The following is a 22,105-nucleotide window of genomic DNA, read 5'->3' as shown; positions in this document are numbered from 1 at the left end:
AATAATGAGAATTGAAATTTGATAAAATACAGGAATTGCACTACAACATAGAGAATGTTACATCGATTATTATGTTAACTGAATCAAGTTTGGGACTGACATTGATTTTACAGATATGTAAAAAGTAAATGTTACAACTTGTCTACTGCAATTCCTAAATTATGTTACATTTCACTTATCCCAATGATGTGAAATGCATTTTTTTTTGTTTAATAATTTAGGCATTTTATTTAAACACACCTGTATGGTCACCTTTAGATTTTTGGATTGATGCCCCTTTTTGTTGAAGTATATATTTTTTGAGGCAGCTTGCACCAAATTTAGAAATATAATGTAATCATACAGGTGTTTTTCATTAATTTCTTCGATGTCAAGATTACACACACATCAATTGCAAATTGATAGGGGGATTGCCACAGTTTGCATTGCTCGCTATTCAAATTCATGAGAACTGTGCGCAAAAACAATTATTTGTTTCTATCATTTTATGCTAGTGTTAGTGTTCCGAGACAAGGTGTCCCCTGTGCTTTTCCCAGACCCGGTGAGTGGTAGAAGGAATATATACAAGACAGCCTGCGGCCAACCCTGCCAAGTACCACTCACCAGGCGGTAGACTACTGCATGGTGTGGTCCGCATCACCTCACTAGTCACGCATTTTTAGCGCATTGGCACCACCTGTGTGCTGCGAGGGAGAAGTTGTGAGTGACCGCCACTGTCAAACGAGCTGCAGTGCGGCGAGTGCTGTGTGAGTCGTGCTGCCCTCAATCAAGTCTGAGTGTCCATGGAGTTAATATATTCCTGACATTCATTTATTTTAGCAGCCTGCAACTGCTCTCAATTTGGGCAGAGTGTCACGGACCTGGCTCAGCTGACTGTATTGATTTAGATTAGCAATCAGCTAAGACACCACAGTGGGTGCCTCAGAGGCTGTGATGTCTCAATATCTGTTGTTGCATCCTGCTATCCATATCCAGCAGTGGCGAGCCTTTACGTGAATTGCATCCTGCTATCCATATCCCGCAGTGCCCAGCCTTTAAGGGGATCTGTTATATCTTACCAGACGTAGCCGGAGTGTCTTTTAAGTATTCCTTTATTAACTTCTTGTTGCTGGATAGTAATTATGTACAAATGTCCGTTATTCTGGTGTACCTTATTCTCATGCCCTACCAGGAGCCCATCTTCCAACTGTCACCACTCATCCACACAGGCACCCAAGCATTCCAAGCATCACAGTCACACCAACATTCTACTGTTAACACTCACACTGGCTGAGCAGCAGGGAGATAGCTGAGCTGGGAAACATATACTAAATAATCAGGACATAACATCTCCCCCTCCTTTTCAATGAAAAATTAAAAGAACAATATAACATGGGAAGAACTATAAACAAGCATATACATAAGAAGAAAAAAGTTCAAGACTCAGGGAAGCAACTTAAAATACAACTTCGCAAGAGTCTGAACACTACGTAACCCGCAGGAAAAGGTAAATATTGACAAGCAACAACAAAACATTGACAAGCAATATAACCCATCCTCCCCAATAAACAGTTTTTGAAAAATGTGTAAAATGTAGCAAAGGGTGGAACACCCATGACAATTTCTGTCGAAAGGGTGACACAAAGTGAATGGGACCAGACCCATGAGACCTACCCTGTGTGAGGGTGTAAAACCAAAGTACACATGTAGCAACAGGTGACTTACATACAATATGTACAGAACGTGAAGCAAGAGGCGACGTACACACCCAATAACAACACGTGTTGCGCAAGGCGGCTTATACACAAGCCAAACAAGAAATGTTTTGCATGGCAACTTACACCACGAACCGACAAGACGTGCAGCGCATGGTGACTTACACATCAACAAGACGAGACTTGTGGCGCATGTCGACTTACACACAATACAGACAGCACGTGTAGCGCAAGGCGACTTACACACAGTCAACAAAACTCAGTATGTAACGTAGTGTAACTACAACACAAAGAAAAAGGAAATAATCTATGTGGACTAGACCTAACCTTATGTAAGAGAGTGAAAAGCATCAATGGAGGCAAACTCCATACCCATCCCTCATGTAAGGGAATGTAATGTGACCACCACCCACTTAGACAAGAACCTTGCTTATTTGAGGAAACCTAAACTGTGGCATCACTAAAACAATGTGCTGTAGATGAAAATGTATCCAAAATAAACTCTGACGAATGCAAACTCTTTTTATTTTCCTCTTGTAAATTCTTTTTAAACCTGTAACACTCGCCGGTGAGTGAACTCTCACCTGAGTACTGGTACTCTGGCCAACATCTTGTCATGAATACTGATGGAGCAGGGGAAAATACAAAACTTTTTGTACCCCCTTCGAAGTTAATGACCTCATAACCTTAAAATTACTAATTGTTTGAATGAATGTACTAAACCATCAATGCACATTTCATTAGACACTACACGCGGGAAAACTAACTGGCATATGCAAAATCTAATTTACTTACAGACGTGAAATTAAATTAACATAGGTTTGTGTTTCGTGTAGAAAGTAGAAGTAAAATTGCATTTTTTTCATTTGTAGTTAAATATTGTGGCAAAGAATGCAGATGGTAAGTAAAACGGCTTTAAATGTTGCTTAATGCTAGGTAACACCTAACACATGTCTTTAGAATGGTGGGTGGTAAACAGAAGGGTTTATTTTCTATGTCTAATTTCTGCTATGTTGTTTTCACATTAGTTCTGTTCAGGCCTGCTAGGCCTCGCTGAGAAAATGGCCACTGCCGAGAGATGTGATCATATATAACCAAGATGGCCCCTGCGCATGAGCAGAATGGAAGTTACAGTCACGAGTGATGACCTATGCCTGGAGTGAGAGATGTCAAGGCCGCACTGGCCTAGGATAAGAGCGGATGCCAAGATTCTCTGTACAAAAGCCTGGGAACGGATGGAAGAATTTGGACCACAGCATTTATTAATAATAACAGTTGTTACAAATGGTGGAACATGACAAGTCACAAGGATGTGTATGAATATGTAATTTACGGAACCAGTTTAGGCAAGGAGGACAATGAGGTGACCATCACCCCCCCTCCATTGGACCAACAGAAATGAATACCGCCCCTAAAAAGTTTCAATTCTGGGTATAGCAAGTTAGTGAAAGGGTATAAAAATTGGTGCTTATGATGACGTTGTGGGCACTTGCTTATTTTTCTATTCAGCACGACACGCTGTCTGTTGAAACGATTTCTCCCAGATCCTGAAAAGACTTTGACAGATTCTGAACTTCGAACTTTGAGGGAGAAAAGGAACGAGACCGTCGCGGGATTCTATCCTGGGAGGGAATACGTCCGAGGAGGTTAGAGTTTGGGAACCTATCCTGTGATCTGCGGTTCATGCTCTGGTGAACCATTCTCGTCTTCGCCCTAAGGCCAAGGGTAATGAGTATTTTCCGTTTCTATTTGAATCTTTACTTGTAACACTTATGAAATTAACGATTATAATCTTGTCTAATAAATTTTACTTATTCAATTTATTCAGTGAATCTAGATAAAATGTCATGCTAACTCAAACTGAGTCTGTTGTTATTAGAATTAAAGTTATGATCTATAAAAAGTTAAAGGTCTAATTGTGATTGAGCTGGACTTAATCGCTTTCAACCGATTCCTACTAGTTGGTCCATCGACCCAACATTTTAACTGAGTACCTTGATGTTTAATCCCAAAAACTCCGGAGTTGAATGTATATAATGTATATAGTTGATATTTAGGTAAAACTTAATATTATGGTACCCCGGGTGTCTTGCAGCTTGCCAGCTTGTCACTTATCCGGAAAACTGAGTGAATGTGTGTTTTCGGTCTTATGGGCCCCACCGATGAATAAGTGGTATGACAGTTTTTTCCTGGCTAAGGTGACGTTTGTAAAGGGTTTGTTTTAGTCGCGCTGCATCCGTTTTCTTGGTAGCAGAGTTATGGTTTCTATAGGTCTGTTAAGCGTATTATTGATTATTGATTATTAATCTCTATGTTTAACACTCCATGTTGAGTCTGTGTCACGTTATATGTAGTTGGAATTTTGAAGCTTCCGGGAAGTAGGAAGTGGATTTGTGTGACAAGAGAAGTCACATGGAATTGTGCATTGTCTGATTTCAATCTGGTGATAACACAGGATTGTGTTATGATGGGGAAATTCATGTGTGAATTACGTTGAATGGAATAGCAACAGGTTTTCTTGTGAAACTCTGGACTTAATTCTCAGGAGGAGTGTAGTCTCCACATGTGTTTTATCTCTAGAGAAACAGGTTTACTTCTTGCTTGAAAGAAGGGTAAAGTAGAGGGGAGTGCTGCTTTATCGGCGAAACTAAATTCTGTGGTAGGGTAGAGGTAAGCGCTGCCTACTAGAAAGACAGGATTCTTGAATGTTTGGAAAACTATCCCTTTTGTTTAGCGAAACGGACAATGGAAAACGTGTTTATGTCATAACTAACCGACTTCATAAATTAAACGAATTGTAAAATTGTGCCGATAATTTTTGTAAAGGAGGGGTCAGCAGAAGCAGGAGTATAGCTTAACATCAACAAAAACTGCACTGGGATTGGTTAGTTGCAGAAATACATAGAGCTCTCTGATTGATACGAAGGTGTGAGTCGCGCTGAGATTGGTCAGTGTGAGTGTGATGTAAAAGCTTTCTGATTGGTGCGTTAGTGTGGTTCACGCTGGGATAGGACAGAATAGTTAAGCATATTAGAGAAGAGTTGTGTAAATTGTTTCGGCAAATAATTGTTAAATATGGCTTATTATGATGGACAAGAGATAGAGAAACCTTCATGGTTTAAGAAATTCAAGAGTTTCTTTAAGAAAGATAAAAAGATTGTGACGAGAGAGGGAGAAGTTCTTCCTCCACCAAAAACACCTGCATCTTACATGATGACGAAATATGGTTATCATACTTGTATTTGGTTGGAAAATTGGGCAAAATATACTCAAAATGATGGAGTATTGGCATTTCCAGAAACTGGTTCATTTAGCACAGCTATAATACAAAATTTAAGAAATAAAATGATGAAGCTTGAACGAGACCTAGACCGACACGGTTTGAAGCCCTAGGTGAATGGGAAGATGAGATGTATGAAAGAGAGAGACACAGAGGTACAAGGGATGATGGTTTTGTTCCTGGAAGAGTATGGGGTTGGAATCATGAAGACAGGATGAGACGGTGGCGGTACGCTAATATGATGGATGGTATGTTTCCTGATAGAACAGTTGAAGGATCAGGGAAAAAATGTACGGAGAAAAAGAAGCAAAGAAGCATGCAATACCAGAAAGGTGTGGATATGGAGACAGTGATACAGATGATGAGTTGCTGGAAGACATATTAAAAAAAAGACCCCCTCCATATCAACAGATTTCTGCGGTGGTGACACCAAATGCACCGCCAATGGAAACTGAGATAAATCAAAATCTTGAACGATTTTCTGAAGTAAATAATTCATTTAATAGATAGAAAATACCGCAGACTGTAGAACCTGATAATCGTAATGCATTTGAATTGGCAAGAACAACAAAAGAATTGGCTGAAAAGATAAAAGAATTGACAAAGAATGCAGAAGCTGTAACTGTGCCAGTAACTATCAGTCCAGTGATACCTCTATTTGAAAATCAGAAGATAGATGAACATTCCTTAACGATTCCCTTAAAATCCAGTATGCAAAAAGTACGAGAAAAAATGTATCCTGAAATGAGGGAAACGAAAAAGTCGGTCAGATTAACTCCACCTATGGATTTGACAATAAATCAGAGTCCGATAAATAAAATTCCTATGGGAACTGAATCAGCAACAGAAACACCAGAGAAAAGTGTGAATAGGGTAGATTTAAATACGACCCCTGTGGGTCCAACAGCAGAAGAATTAAGTGACTGGGTCAGGAATTTGCAGAGAAAGGATACAGAACCACAACCTTTGGATGTAGTGAGATTAAAAATAGACATGTAAGAACTGATTATTGGAACTATTGGTACAGATCGGTTAAAAACGTACCAAAATGAGGAGTTGATGTTTATGTGCAAAAGTATAATGTGGATAGATAGGAGTTTGCATGAAAAATTGGAAGAAACAGCAATTGGGTTAGGAGTAGATTTTGCAAAAGTTAGAGGATTACAGAAACCTTATACAGTAGATTTTAGTGAAAAAGATATAGAGAATATGAACATGTCAGGGCAGATAACTCAGATAAAATAACTAATTGTGTTACTGAGAAAATGGGGAGATGTAGATAAATGGAGAAGTAGATGGACAAAGAAAAAAGAAGATATGACTGATAAAATGGCTTTAGCTTTCCCAATAAAAGAAAAACAACCAATAGCGGTAGAATGTCCAATGAGAGAAATTCCAGGAGGAGGTTATGTACATGTCTCATGGTCTAGACAGGATATATTGTCATTCACAAATGATTTTCCTAGATTGAGAGAAGAGCCGGTAGAATGGTACAGACAAGTGGAAAGATTTGTAAAGGTTTCACAAGTATTGTGGCATGATTTGGATGGATTGTTTGAGATTGTTGTACCTGCTGATTTATGGACAGAATGTAAAATCACAATTGATTGGCCAAAGGAAGAATATCCTAGAGACGCCAAAACTAAGAGCTCCAGGTCCAAAAGTAATGAGAAAATATGAGCAAGTAATCACATTTTTGAAAAATAAGATTCCTCCAAGACAAACAGATTGGGTAAAAATAGGTAGAACAACACAGGAAGCAAAAGAGTCTGTGCATGCTTATTATGAAAAGTTGCTTCTAGTTTTTAAACAGTACAGTGGATATGAGAACTTGAGTGAAAAAGAGTCATTTTGTATATCGATTTGTGTATGGTCTGAGACCCAAGATAAGTGAAATGATTAAACAGCACATGTTATGTTGGCAGTCTAGTACAGTGGATGAGGTGTTAAGGTATGCAAAATATTGTAGTGATGAGATAGAAGCTAGACAACGTAAGCTCAAAGAAAAAGCAATGTGGGCACAGGTGAAGGTTGCAGAACAGCGAGAAGCTCAAATACTTAACCAGAATAATAACGCATGGCAGACAAAAATGAAACCTAACATTGGTAAAGGAAAAGGTCAGATGAATATAGAAGAGGCTAAAAAGAAATGGCCATGTAATAATTGTGGAAAAGTAGTGCACTGGAGAAACGAATGTAAATTACCTCCAAAATGTAATCCCGAAAATAAATAATTAAATCCACAGGTGCAGAATGAGGTGGGTTATCAACAACCGCCACAGAAACAGGTAGTTACTCTACAGAGTCAAGTGCCACAGCCACCTCTCCCAAAGAGTGTAAATCTTCAAAGATACAGTGCAGAGACAGGATTCTACGGTGGAGAGCAGGAAAAACAATTGCCGCGCGCAGCTGCTGTTTCACAGTATTGGCTACGACCGGATGGAAATGAATCGGATGAAAGTTTTTTTTGGTTTTTTAAAAAAAAAATTTTATATAACACTTTATTTTTCCAATAGCGCATGCGAGTTACATAGCATTGCAAAGAAGTACAAAATAGGAAGTCCAAGCAGTTCCTGACAGTGATAATTCAATGAGAGAAAATTATGATCCAAACGGCCAAGTCATTGTGCACATCCAATACAACAGCCAGCACCCAAAAGTTGCCGTGCCTTGCCAGAGAGTACGAATAAGCATGCCATTTTTTCCTGATAGTGATAATACAATGAAAGGAATAGTGCTCCAAACAGTCAGAACAGTTGTCACATTTAGCACACCCGCCTACCCCACGGCCCGCCCACTCCCGCCCGCTCTCCCCACATCCCACCACTGGATTATCCTGCCGGCAGTGCCCCTCCCAAACCGCCCCCAACCCCCCCCCCCCCCCCCCCCCTCATCTGGAATGTCTATAATCGAAGGTGAACCACAAGAGGCCCAGAACGTGCTCCTCCAACCCACACCCTCAGGCACTATTCCATTATCTGGCTGACTGTTGGGGGCCTGCCTAATCTTCTCCAAATAGGTTCTCAAGGGACCCCATATATCTTTGGGCCGTGACGTCAGAGGCATCAAAGTGGAATATACCTCCGAATTTGTATTGCAGTATACTAAACTCTTCAACCAATCCAGTAGATTAGGAACTGTTTTCCTGCCCCAGTGGATGGCGACTTCCCTTTTCGTTAGGAGGAGACCCAATGCAGCAAATCTCCTAACCTTCAGGGGGATCTGGACTGTGTACCCCAACAGTGCGATTTCGGGGAGTGGAGTCAATGAAAGATCTATCATCTTCCCCAAGGTATCATGTATCGCCGCCCAATAGGGCTGCAGATGTGAACAGGCCCACGCCAAGTGGGAAAAAATCTGCATGTGGAGTCGCGCACCTCAGACAAATATGCGGCCTGCTGGTGTCTATCCTATGTGCCATGGCTGGTGTAAAGTATGCCCGCCGAAGAAACTTGAAATGCAGCAACTTATGGTGACTATTAAGTGAAATGTCCTTAGTAACCTCACAACATTTTTGCCATTGGTCGTCTGTTATAGTGTGACCAGTGTCCACTTCCCAAGCCTCCCTCACCCTGGAATCGTCAACCGGCAATGCTTTAGCGCTGGCGGTATACAATTTGGAAATGAGGCGCGCACCGTCCGGTGATCCCAACACCAAATCAAGCGGAGGGAAGGATTCAGGCTCAACCGGGTATGTAGGAAGCGCCACTCGCAGCGCCGACTTCAATCGGCTTAGTAAGAACCGTGTCATCGCAATCCGTGAACCTGGCGTCTTCGTCTAACGAAAATATGTGGCCCCCCGGGAAGAAATCTCCCACCTTCACGATATCCAGCATGGCTAGGGTGCGTTGCACCAGCCTCTCCCCAGTAATGGGGAGCCATCTAGCAGTGGGTAAGGGCAACGCAGAAGAATACAAGTGCGCTGCACCCGTGCGTTTCTTCAATCTATGCCACACCCAAGAGTTTGTGGACACCGTCTGTATGTCATGCCTGTCCCGTGGGAAGCCACTCGGGAGGACCTCGCACAGCCGGTCGGGGAGCACCAGGTCCGCCTCCGGGCGTAGATACGATATACGGGCGTCCGGGTGGAACCATGCCGACGCATAACGGCACTGTGCCACCAAGTAGTACAGCTGAAAGTCCGGGACACTGAACCCGCCTCTATCGTATGGCAGAGTAAGCGTGGACCAACGTATGCGTGGTCTCCTGCCACCCCATACCAAACGTATCGTGAGTGTGCGTAGCCTACGGAAAAAATGGTCATCGAGGGGGATCGGAATGTTGTTGAAATAATATAGACATTTCGGTAGGACCACCATTTTCAAAATGGCTACCCGGCCCGCAAGGGAAAGGGGCAGGCGCAGCCACCTGTTCACCTGCTCCTCCAGGTCAGTAATGGCCCGCCCGTAATTCAGTCGAATGATTTCAGCGGTATCCAAATGGATATGTACGCCCAGGTATTTCACCGAATCGACACACCACTCCATAGGAAATTCGCAGTCCCACCTGGCCATGCACGCAGTGAGCGGGAATATGGTTGATTATAGAATAGTATCATCCGCATATAGGGAGGCGAGGAGCGGGCCAGTGTTAAACTGAAGCCCTCTCTGTAGGTGACGTTCCTGGAGGTGTCTGACCAGTGGGTCCATAGCCAAAATGAATAGGAGTGGGGACAAGGGACATCCCTGTCTGGTCCCCCTGTATAGTCGAAACGAGTTGGATAGGGTGCCATTTAAGCAGAGTCTAGCCGATGGTTGGCTATATAGCAAGGAAACCGTAGCAATGAAACTGAGAGGCATCCCCATACGTCTCATCACCTCCACGAGGAATGGCCATTCCAAAGAATCAAACGGTTTTTCCGCGTCCAATAAGATAGCAGCTGCTGGGACGTCAGGCTGTATTCTATGTATGACCGCAAAGAGTGTGCGGAGATTCAATGATGTCGAACGATGGGGGACAAAGCCAGACTGCATCGGTGAAATAATGTACTCCATCAGTTGCGAAAGCCTGTTGGCTAGCGCCTTGGCCAAGATTTTATAGTCTAGATTTAATAAAGACAGTGGCCGGTAGGAGCCGCAGAGTGTGTGATCTTTGCCCGGCTTAGGGAGCAGTATGATAACGGCCTCACGTAATGTGGGGGGGAGGCATTGCCTCTCCAAGGCCTCTGCGTAAACCTCAATCAGCTGAGGTGCCAGCACGTCCTTAAATTCTTTGTAGAAGTCCCCCGTGAAACCATCCAGGCCCGGGGCGGAAGAGCCCCGCAGGGTATCTATAGCATGTTCGACCTCGATTAGAGTTATGGGATTAGCCATGAACTCTAACATGTCTTTCTCCAAATACACCAAAGTGACCTTGTCAAGATATGCCGTCTGGGCCATGCCGTCCGGCTTAGCCCTGGAGGAGTACAGCTTGGTGTAGTAGTCCAGAAATTCATCCCGAATCGCGGCCGTCGAGGTAAGGGCGGAACCCGACGCTGAATGTAGTACCGTGATAAAAGTGTTGTTGTACGGCGGTCGCAGCATTTGTGCCAAAACCCTGCCCGGGCGGTCACCCTCCCCGTACCTGCGTGCTGTGTGATATGCCCAGGTATAATATTTCCCTTTCGGCCGTGTCTTTGTATTCAACCAAAAGGGCCAGTCTCGCCGCCTGGAGCTCTGCGGAGGGGTCAAATGCAAGGCGGGAGTCTAAATGGGAAATGTTGCGTTCAATACGAGATAGAGTTTGTCGGAGGTCTCTGAGCACCCCCGCCCGCTTGGCTATGCAAACCCCCCGCAGAGTGGCCTTGAATCCCTCCCACAGAACCGCCACGGAATCGACCGAACCCGTGTTATTATCAAAATAATCCTCTATCGCCGCCCGGATCTCCGACTTGAACACTTCGTCTTGCAGGGCTCTGCTCGGGAACCGCCACTGCCTCTCATACCCCTCCGGACGCGGGACCAGCAGCCGCAAAGCTACAAGAGAGTGGTCGGAGTATGTGCTGGGGAACGTGGTGAGGGAAGCAAACCAATTCACCAGTCCGGGCGAGATCAGCCAATAGTCTAAACTGGTCCAGGTACCGTGCAGGCTAGAGTAGTGAGTGTAATTGGTAAGGGTGGGGTTGTGATGTCGCCAAATATCTAATAGGGCGTATTGGGTACAAAGATCTCTCAAGGCCCGCCTCGCCCGTGGCTTAGGATCCGGGGCTCTAGAGGTGCTGTCCAACGTGGGGCACAGTGTAAGATTGAAATCCCCCCCCAATATTAGTGCCTGAGGGTCATGCTTAGCAATCCGGGTATTTAAATCATGAAAAAACTCCGGGGCGTCTACGTTGGGGGCATATACATTAATCAGAGTGACCCTATAACCGTGTAGCGTCCCCGTGACCATTACATACCTTCCCAATGGATCCCGGGTCACATCAATGAGAGTGAAGGCAACCCTTCTGTGTATCAATATTACTGTACCTCTGGCATAATTGCTATAGTTGGCAAAATATCTATGTGCGCCCCAGCTGGAGCCAAAGCGAGCCAAATCTGTGGGAGGGAGGTGTGTCTCCTGCAGGAATGCTATGTCGACCGTGTGCCGGAGCAAGTAGTGTATCACCTGCCGTCTCTTGCGTGTGTTATTGAGGCCCCTCACATTCCAAGACATCAGGGTGATGGCCGAAGGGCCCAGAGTATTGCATAGCCGTGACATCTAGACCCAACGTGTGAAGTGCCCTGTCAGGACTGCGTTGCAACTGTGACTTCCAAAACAATGCCAACCCAAAACAATATGCGCCAAATGTATACATTACCCCAACCCACCTCCACCCACCCAGCCACCTGTAAGCCCCAAGGTGGCCCTCCCCCTGCAAGCTAATCCGCCCAGTCATCCTAGTGATCACCAGACGTGCAATTAAGGTCCACTACCTGGTCCTCAAAGTGAAATGCACAAACTCCGCGGTTACACCTAGGGGGGTGGCAACCGGGAATCTCACCGAACAATAGGAACATCTTACTTAACAAACCCAATAAAGAACTGGGAGTTGTAATAACATTGCAATTTCCCCAATATAAACCAACCTGGTGTACAATCAGACAAAATAAATGCAGCATCAACCCGCGCCAGAATTTGAAAATAGGTCCGCACTTGCATCTGAGCCGCTGCGGGGCGGGGAGGACGTCACACTCCCCACCGAGTTCTGTGGAGCTCGAGGCTTGTACGTTCGGCAGAACTCCTGAGCCTCCGTTGGTGAGTCAGAGATGCGTGATCTGCCACCCACACCCACCCTGAGCCTAGCGGGGTACAGCATGCCATATCTGAGTCCCAGATTGCGCAACATAGCCTTGACTCCCTGAAATTTCTGACGCGCCACCTGAACCATAGGCGTGAAGTCTGGATAGAACGACAGTTTGGACCCTTGCTACTCCACTGTTCCGCGCTCTCGGGCCAAGCGAAGCGTGGTGTCCCGGTCTCTGAAGTTCAAGAGCCGCGCTACAATCAGACGAGGAGGAAGGCCAGGATTGGGTCTGGGGCCTAGTGATCTGTGGGCTCTTTCTACCACAAAACCAGCGGTGAAGGCCTCGCTGCCGAACAGGCCCGTGAGAAGCTTTTCCACAAACAAGTCCATGCGGCCAGTGGCTGTCGTCTCCAGGACCCCCATGATGCAAATGTTGTTGCGGCGTCCGCGCGCTTCCAAGTCCTCGTTTTTACTGGCTACCTCCTTGAGCAGGCGCTCCGCACGTTCTAGCCGCTTTAGTGCCTGAGCCGTCCCGTCCTCCAGATCCGAAACCCGGGCCTCTGCCACATCCATGCACTTCTCCTGCGCTTGCACTTTGGTGCCCAAGTTAGCTATGGTCTGATCTAGGGTGTCAAAACGTGAGTCCAGCGCCTTAAAACCAGCTTTCATTTCAAGGAGCAGCGTGGCAACAGAGGACCCCGAGGGGTCAGGGGGGGCACCCGCCGGCGCAGTGTCTGCCATGTCAGTGGTGTGTGAGGTGGCACCGCCAACCGCCTTTTCAAAGGGAAGGGTTCTCTGCCGGGGGTCTTTCCGTCCCATCCCGCGGGGGCCCAAGCAACGCAGGCCGCGTACCCAGCCCCCACGTGGGCGTCGTATGTGTTGTACTGTAGCTCTGACCGGCCCAAGTCCGTCCTCACGGGATAACAGGCAGGCCCCGGCGCAATGCCAGCGTCAGAGGGCACAATCAACGGGGTCCGTGCACCTGCAATGTGCCCATTCCGGAGTAGAAATGCACCCCTGTTCCTGTTGGCGACCTTTGGGCCCAGGCGTGAGGCCTAGCCCTGTCTGGGAGATACACCACGCCACATCTCTGCACACCAGTCTGTCTCATGTAAGGTGTCCCCGTGCCGCAGGACGAGTTGCACCACCATGTGCTCAGGGCCTCCGCAGTTCACTCGAGGGCCCCCTGGGCGCCGCATGCCCCACCGGGGAGCCGAGCACAAGCAGGGCGCACCCCCGCCCCCACCGCGACCGCCAGCGCGCCAGGTCCGCGCCCCACCCCTTACGGACTCGCCCCGCGGGCCCTGTCCCCATGTACAGCAAGCCGCCACGGGGCGGGGCCACCAGCCTGAGCACCGCCCGCAGTCCCGGTATGCACGGGGCGGAAAAGCGCAGCCCCCGCGGCCCGACTCACCCGGTGTGCTCCAAGCCGCCTCCAGGCGCTCCGCCGAGCCGCTCTTTGCGGGGCCGCCCAAGCGCTGGGATTCACCTCGCCGGGCCCCCGGCTCCGCTGCCACACGGTGTCACATCCGAACGGGGGGGAGCCAAACGCTGGCGGACCGCGCGCCGAATACAGCGCCGCTTTCGACGTCCGCATGCCCGCGGCCCCGGGACGATGTCAGAACATCGGGGAAATTGCCGCTGGGCCCAGTAGATCGCAGGAGCTTCACTAGCTGGCGGCCATCTTAGCCGCCGGCTTGGCCATGCCCCACAATCGGATGAAAGTTTATGGCGGTGACTAAGAGGGGAAGAGGAGTGCGTGCTTGGCGCAGCTCTAGAGGTAGATCAGTCACGTCCGTTCGTGGATGGAAAGGTGAATGGTCTAAATGTTACTTTCCTTGTGGACACTGGCACTACCCGTTCTACTGTAAGATCAGTTGAAATTCCAAACCTTCCTCTCTCAGGTGAATTCATCCAAGTTGTAGGTGTCTCCAACAGACAAATTAAAGCCCCTCTTACTAAACCAGTAGAGGTGGAAATTGGTCCCTTTAAAGACATGCACCATTTTGTAGTGTGCAATTGCAGTCCTGTAAATTTACTTGGACGCGATATCCTTTGTAAAATGAACTGCGCCATCTATTGTACCCCAGATGGTTTCGCATTTCAGACATCAGATGACGATGTTCTGTAAAAAGTGACTATGGCAGCACTTGAACCAGAAAATTGTGATACATTTCCTATGTTTGATACAGAGAAAATCCCCACTGAACTGAAAGGAACAGTGAAGACTGATGTATGAGATTTTACGGGTGAAGATATAGGTCTAATGAAAGGAGTTGACCCTGTAAAAATGACTGGAAAAGAAGAAGCAACTTACCCGAATACTCCTCAGTACATATTAACACCTGAATTTATTGAAGGAATAACACCAGTGATTGATAAAATGATTGAACAAGGGATGTTGAGAGAAATAATGAGTAGCCCATGTAATTCACCTATAATGGGATTGAAAAAGCCTAATGAAACCTATGGGATAGTGCAAGACCTGCAAAAAGTGAGTAAAATTTGTGCTCCTTGTTGTCCAATTGTACCAAACCCTGCTGTAATACTGTATCAAATTCCACATGGTGCAGAATGGTACACAGTCGTTGATTTGTGCCATGCATTCTTTTCAATTCCACTGCACCCTGATAGCCAACCATTATTTGCCTTCCGGTTTGGTGAGCATATTTTGGCATGGTGCCGAATTCCTCAAGGGTATACTGAAAGTCCTTCCATTTTTAATCAGCTTCAAAAGCAATCTTTAGAATTTGAAAATGCCAGAGAAATCTGTTATGGTCCAGTATATTGATGTTGGTGGCATCAAGGACCAAAGAGGCATGTATTGCCGACACAATTGCATTGTTGAATCATTTGGCAGAAGGAGGACATAAAGTGTTTCCATCCAAACTACAGTTCTGTCAACAAGAAGTACAATATTCAGGTCATAGGATTGAAAAAGGGATGAGAAAAATAACAACAGAAAGAATCAGGATTATCAAAGGAATGAGAGCTCCAATGACACAGAGAGAGGTGAGAATGTTTCTTGGCGTGGTTGGTTACTGTCGACAGTGGATACATGAATTTTCATTGATTGCCAAGCCTTTACAGCGGTTAACAAAAAATGATGTAAAAGATCCAATTGTGTTGAATGAGCAAGAGATGGAAGCTTTTGAGCAACTGAGAAACAGGTTGTGTGAAGCTCCAGCGTTGGGAATGCCTGATTATGAGAAAGAATTTGAGTTGTATTGTAGTGAAAAAGATGGATGTGCACTTTCAGTACTAGTAGAAAGGCATGGAAGAATGAGACGGCCCATAGCATACTTTTCATCTGTTTTAGACCCAGTAGCAAAGGCATTACCTGGATGTCTAAATGCAGTAGCAACCACTTGTGTAAGTTTGGAACAGAGCAAAGGTATTGTGATGGGATACCCATTAAAGGTGTATGTCCCACATTCAGTAGAAATCCTTTTGACCAGAACAAAAACCCAATTCATGACACACAGTCGTTTAACCAAATATGAGAAGGTGATTTTGGGTGCAGACAATGTAACGATTGTGAGATGCATAAGTGTGAAACCTTCCACTTTATAACCTGATGCAGTAAATGCAGAGGTTAAAGATGATGTTGATCACAATTGTTTGGATGTACTTGAATTGTGTACAAAGCCTTGCCCTGACATCAAAGATGAACCTCTGGAAGAATCAGATTACGTGAAGTTTGTCGATGGATCTTGCTTGAGAACGAAAGAGGGAATTTTGAGTGCCACATATGCTGTCTGTACGGTGGCAGACCTCATGTAAGCATCTTGTTTGAGAGGAATACGTTCAGCCCAAGTTGCTGAGCTGATTGCTTTGATTCGAGCTTGTAAGCTGGGAAGAAATTTCCGAATCACTGTGATCACGCATAGCCAGTATGGCTTTGGAGTGGTGCATGATTTCGGACAGATCTGGTCCCAGAGGGTATTCAGGACTTCTTCGGGATCTCCAATTAGGAATGGTGAATTTGTGAAATTGTTGTTTGAGGCGATACAGCTGCCTAAACAGATTTCAGTCGTGAAGTGTGCTGCACACAAAAATGGTGATGACTTCATTAAGGAATGCAATAGGTTTGTTGACGAAATAGCTCAATATTGTGCCAGACATACAACTTCAATGAATCGGAGAAGGGAAAGAGAACATGTTTCATGTCCTTTGATGTTTAGTAACACATTTGAAACGTGGAAAGAAGTGAGACAATTGCAGGAAGAAGCAGGTGATGAGGAAAAAGAGATATGGATAAAGTCAGGCTGCAGACAAAGAGAAGAAGATGGAGTTTGGGTTTACAGGAATGCCTGATAGCATGATCTCTAACATGGCACGGATGTACCATGGACAGGCACACATAGGTAGAGATGTAATTATCAGACTTTTAAAGCAGACTTGGTACAACCTAAAATTTAGTGTTATAGCTGAAAGCCTTTGTCAAAGATGTCTTATATGTCAACAATTGAATCCAGGAAGGAAAACCGTAGTGAGTCTGGGAACAATAGGATGAGAGGGAGGTCCTTTCACCAGAATGCAACAAGATTTCATTGAAATGCCCCGGAGTAACAGATTAAGATATGTTTTGGTAATTGTCTGTTTGTTTTCTCGTTGGGTAGAAGCATATCCGACAAGAAGGAATGATGGAGTTACTGTAGCTAAGCTCCTGTTGAGAGAATTCATTCCCAGATATGGTTTTCCAGTCACGATAGAAACAGATAGAGGAAGTAATTTCCAAAATGAGTCATCCAGCTGATAAGTTAAGCATTAGACATTCAACAAAAGCTGCAATGTGCCTACAGACGAGAGGCTTCTGGGGTGGTTGAGCAAGTAAATGGTATAATCAAGAATAGGCTAGGGAAAATGTGTCTCGCCACAGGACTGAAATGGCCAGATGCCCTACCTCTTGTGCTTATGAGCATGAGAAGCGTACCAGACAGAAAAACTGGTTTGAGTCCGCATGAAATCATAATGGGACGAGTAATGAGACAAGCATTCGTGCCTGTAAACAAACTGCTGACTATAACTGATTATCTTATTCTGGACTATTGTTAAGGATTAGCTGATGTGGTGTATTTTGTGTTTCATCAGGTTGGACTGGATGCGATCACATTTGAAAGAAACCTAGCTCATGATCTGAGTCCGGGTGACTGGGTCCGCGTAAAAGTCCACCGAAGAACAAACTGTCTGGTTCCTCGTTGGGACAAACCACGACAAGTGATCCTAGTGACTAACACAGCAGTAAAGTGTGCAGGTGTGAAAAATTGGGTTCATGCCAGTCATATGATCAGAGTTCCAGATCCTGAAGATCGACCTGTAAATCGACATCTGAAAATATCAGATACCAGTTCGACATCTGAAACCGAACAATCTGAATCTGGTGAAAACCAAGCTGAGGATATTGAAAAGCAAACAATTGATATTGAAACAGGAGAAACAGAAATAACTCACAGTGATGTTGAACAGCCAAGTACAGGTTTTGAGGAAGTCCCTTCAGAAGTAACCGAAATAAATCAAAATTCAGATGGCGAATTAAAGATCATAAAGTTCAAAATTAAGGAGAATGAAGTAAGATCTGAAACCGATTCAGAAGAAAGTGAAGAAGAATTAAGACAAAGGAGAGGACTAAGAAAAAGAGCTTGAAAATTGGAACGAGAGGAAACCGAGGCTGGACTAAAAAGGCCACGAAAAGGAGATAATTGGCCCAACGAATATAAAAGACTGAGATACAAAATAATACATTTGAATAAAGAACAGGAAGAACAAGTGAATGAAATAACAAGTCAAAGAAATCAAATAAATTCGGATAAAGGACAATTGCAGAGACCGAAAAGAGTAGAAAGACCAAATTTGAAATATAAATCACCTGAATGGACTTACATAGCACTGCCAGATATTGAAGAGATGGATAGCAGTCAAGAGAACTCAAAAGAAAACTATAAACAGGAGGGTGAAAGTGAATTGTGCCCATCCTGAAGAGACTGAAGAAACCAGAATAAGGACAAACTGATGAACTTGAAAAAGATTTGAAAGTACCAAACAGTGCGCCAAGGGCAGTTGGTTCAAAGGCCACATACGTTCTGAGTGTGGAGAGATACATTTTTCTGTACATATCTTAGATTATAGTTTATCATGGCAGAGATTGAAAATAGAAGAGCTAGGTGTAGTTTTCTACACAGATGGTGTAGAATGTGTTTTTACTGTACAGGTTTACTGATCCTTATTTGGTTCATTTTAGCAATAGTCATCCCACTTAGATTAACTGCAGAAAATATGTCTGAGATGAACAATAAAACAAGTAATGATAAGGCACAGAACGCAAAGGATACTGCAACACTGATAGATAATACTGAGTCACATAGAGACAGGTCAATAAATGATTTTTCTAAGAATTTTTTTACAAAGCTTTTATATGGCTATGTAGAAACAATGGATGTTAGGGATTGTTATGTCTGTATGCAACTACCTGCGTCTGTGACAGAGGGTGTGACATATCATCACCTTCCTTTGACGTATGGAATAGTTTGCAGTGTGTTAGCTAGTTTATTTTATAAGACAGGCAAATTAGAATATTACTATACTGATATGGATGCTGTTTTTGCTAAAGTTTCTGTAGTTTCTGCACTAAACAAGGTGAAGCCTGGTAAAGTATTTGGAGAATTTTCCCTAGAAACTAAAGAATTAGCATTAGAGTATGCATATAGACATAACCTCACTTGTAGATTAAGAAAAGAAGAAAAAGTATTTTTAGACATGGTAGAGGATAGAAGAGTTAAGTTTCAAATGAAAGTGGCAGGAGAAAAGATGAAAACACCACCTTGGGGTTTTGAGGAATGAAGTTATGATAAGAGCGATACTAATGTAGCAATAAGGCTGGATTTGCCTGAACAAGGGAAATTGTGCATTCTTGGAGATAACACTATGTACGATAACTATTTCGTAGGTGCTAGTGAATGTCGAGATACATACAGAATTATAGGGGGATGGGGATTCAAAGGTGGTAAAGATCCAGTATTTCCAGGGATCTATTTTATTTGTGGAAACAAAGCTTATTATAGGTTGCCGGACCATTGGTATGGAACATGTTATCTAGGTCTGGTCTTTCCAAAGATATTTCATGTAGATAGGGTAACTAAGGGAACTCATGAAATAGGTAAACCACTAACACGTAGAAGAAGGGAAAGTTTCTCTGAAATAATAGGTGAAATTTTTGGAGCATTGATACCAGCAGTGGGTGTATCTTTTAATGCATATAAGATTTGGAAATTGTCAACAATAGTAGATCGTTTATCAACGAATACTGCTTAGAAGGTACTTGATGGTAAATACCGAGATGGTTTCCATGAGAGCTATGGTGATGCAAAATCGACTTGCCCTTTATTCTTTTGGCAAAAGAGGGAGGAGTCTGTGGAATGCTGAAAGTACAACATCGTTGCACTTACATTCCTGATAAATGTCAGAATATACAAAAGTATATAAAGAATATTACTGAATTGCATAAAGAAATTACCCCACTGGAGGTTGATGGTGCTTGGGAGAAACTTGGTAAGAGTTTTTCCTCAGTAAAGAAAGGGTTTGCAGAACTAGGTAGTTCATTAGTTGGGAAAATATTAATACCAGTGACAATAGTTATATTAATTATATTGAAATTAGCATGTGTATGTATTTGAAAAATACATTTTGATTTTTTTATCCTCAGGCAGACGGGCCTGCATTGCCACTGAGTTAAGCTCAATACCCAAAAAGGATATCACAGTATCAGGCCCCATTGTCTTTTCCGGTGCCAGGGGCACCCCCAGCTCCTCCATAAGCTTGTGGAACGTGTCCAGAGCATGCTGGCACTCTGATGAACCCGGGGCACCAACAAAAAAGAAATCATCCAAATAGTGCGTTACCAGATTGTGACCTGTGCGTTGTGTGAAACACCACTGTAAAAAGGTGCTGAAAAGCTCGAACAAAGCACATGACACAGAGCAGCCCATTGGCAAAGCCTTGTCCACATACCATTTGCCTTCAAATTGTATCCCCAGCAAAGGCCAATCATCCGGATGAACCGGGAGCAGCCTAAAAGCCGACTTGATATCACACTTTGCCATGCCTGCAGCTGCGCCCGCGGTCACCACAAGTGACATGGCGACGTCAACTGAGGAATATGACACCGATGCGGCGTCTTCATTGATAAAATCATTGACTGATGACCCTTCTGGCCATGACAAATGTTGAATCAGCCGAAACTGCCCTTCCTCTTTTTTGGGCACCACACCAATAGGGGAAATGATCAAATTGTGAACTGGCCACTCATCAAACGGGCCTGCCATCCTTCCCTCACGCACTTCCTTGTTCAATTTCTCGCGCACCACCAATTTATGCTCTGATGCGGATTTTAGATTATCCGCCCACCTCCTGAGCCGAGGCCCATGGTACCCCAAATGAAAACCCCCCGAAAACCATCCAAAAGAGTCTGTCTTGCCTCCACATCCACATAGCCCTCCAATGCTAGTTCAAGCTGCGCCAAATTAATTGGCGTAGGAGCCCTTGGGCCCAGAACCCTGTGCCCCCTGTCCGCCCCGTCCACCCTGCGATTGCTGCACATTGCCAGACATCCCTGCACCTGCCTGCTGTCCTTGCTGCCCACCGGCCGGTCTGATGCCCCAACAGTTAACGAGAGGATGTCTTTTCCCGCATTTAGAGCACTCGTGTCTATATTTACAAAACTCCTGTGTGCAGAGACCCTTGTTGAAATCCCAACATGCCCCAACTCCAGTTTGTGACGCGGCAGAGCCTCCCACCCCACCCCAGGTGGGCTTTCCCTGAAAGGGCCGATAAACTAAAGGCAAACCGCTAGCTGTGAAGATGGTCTTACCCCCTGGAGCCGCCCCCATTGTATGTTGCCACAAATCATTATCCAACTCGCCCCATTTTGCCTCTGCGTCCCAAGCCATTCTGGCCCTAAACTCTTCATCATACTGTGCCCATGCGAAACCACTACCTGTAATTTGGGCCTTCCGTATGACATCCATATACTTAAAAATAGCCACGCAGCGCTCAGGGAACTTCTCGCAATACACACTGGCGTAAATTAAAAATGCCGCTGTCCAATTCTCAATTGTCAACGGTACCTTAGGGCGCTTGGCTAATTCGTACTCTCCCTCCTTAGATCTCACCTCCCAGTGCAAAAGCTTCAAAATCTCAACCTATTCCCCTTTCCATATGCGCTCTTTTGTTGCGAGCATTAGGTGTGCACCTAAAGGCTTAGTCACCCCATATAAGGAAGCTTTTTAATCTTCAATTCCTTACTTACCAACTGTACTTTGTCACCCTCAGCCCCTGTGTTTGTCCCACTCTCAACTTTAGTATCCAAAACCACTCCCCCATCCTCTGTGCCTACTCCTGTGTCCCGTACATACCTACCCTTATATAATCTCCCCTCCGTTCCACCCCCAACCCCCTCCCCCCCGACCCCACAGACACCATAATAGGTTTGGCCTGTGTTACAACGCTCTCACCTGGCTCTAAGGAGGACGCTCGGACCGACTCCGATCTCCGCGCCGGTCTATCATAAGAATCCCGTGCAGGATGAGCCCTCACCGACGGCCTGCGCTTTCCTTTGCCCTTCACCACCACCGGCTGTTTTAGGGGTACCGCTCCCCTGGAATCCTGCAAAAAACTACAAGAAACATGAGAGGGCCCCCCATCCTCATCATACCGCAGTTCCCCTTCCTCAGGGGTATCCTCCTCATAATCAAGCAAGAGTGGCTCTTCCACTTGCAACACTTCGTCAACAAATTCCACCGTACGGGCCTTACCAGACCCAACATGACCTGCATGACCACTTAAAGGGGGAGCCGACTGTACACGCCAGTCCTCCCCCCTCCGATGACTGGCATGACACGCCATTTTATCCGAGAAAGCTGTCCACCGTGA

General features: G+C 45.1%; 1 protein-coding gene across 5 annotated transcripts in view; it reads left to right on the top strand.

Moving 5' to 3' along the window:
- Nucleotides 1-22,105, top strand: part of GPR4 (G protein-coupled receptor 4) — a 612,431-nt gene that overhangs the window by 299,062 nt on the left and 291,264 nt on the right. The window contains exon 3 of one of the 5 annotated variants that reach the window (XM_085625563.1): nt 17,273-18,499. The exons of 3 other annotated variants lie outside the window; for them this stretch is intronic. In XM_085625563.1, the coding sequence (XP_085481689.1) occupies nt 17,273-17,298 (26 nt within the window). In that variant the 3' untranslated portion in view covers nt 17,299-18,499. Of the gene's footprint in view, nt 1-2,722; nt 2,833-17,272; nt 18,500-22,105 lie in introns of those variants that run through there. One more of the 5 variants, XM_085625562.1, reaches the window with a different exon arrangement.

This window comes from Triturus cristatus, chromosome 9, assembly GCF_964204655.1.
Source record: "Triturus cristatus chromosome 9, aTriCri1.1, whole genome shotgun sequence".
In the NCBI taxonomy this organism is placed as follows: domain Eukaryota; kingdom Metazoa; phylum Chordata; class Amphibia; order Caudata; family Salamandridae; genus Triturus; species Triturus cristatus.
This window is presented reverse-complemented; position numbering and strand designations above follow the sequence as displayed.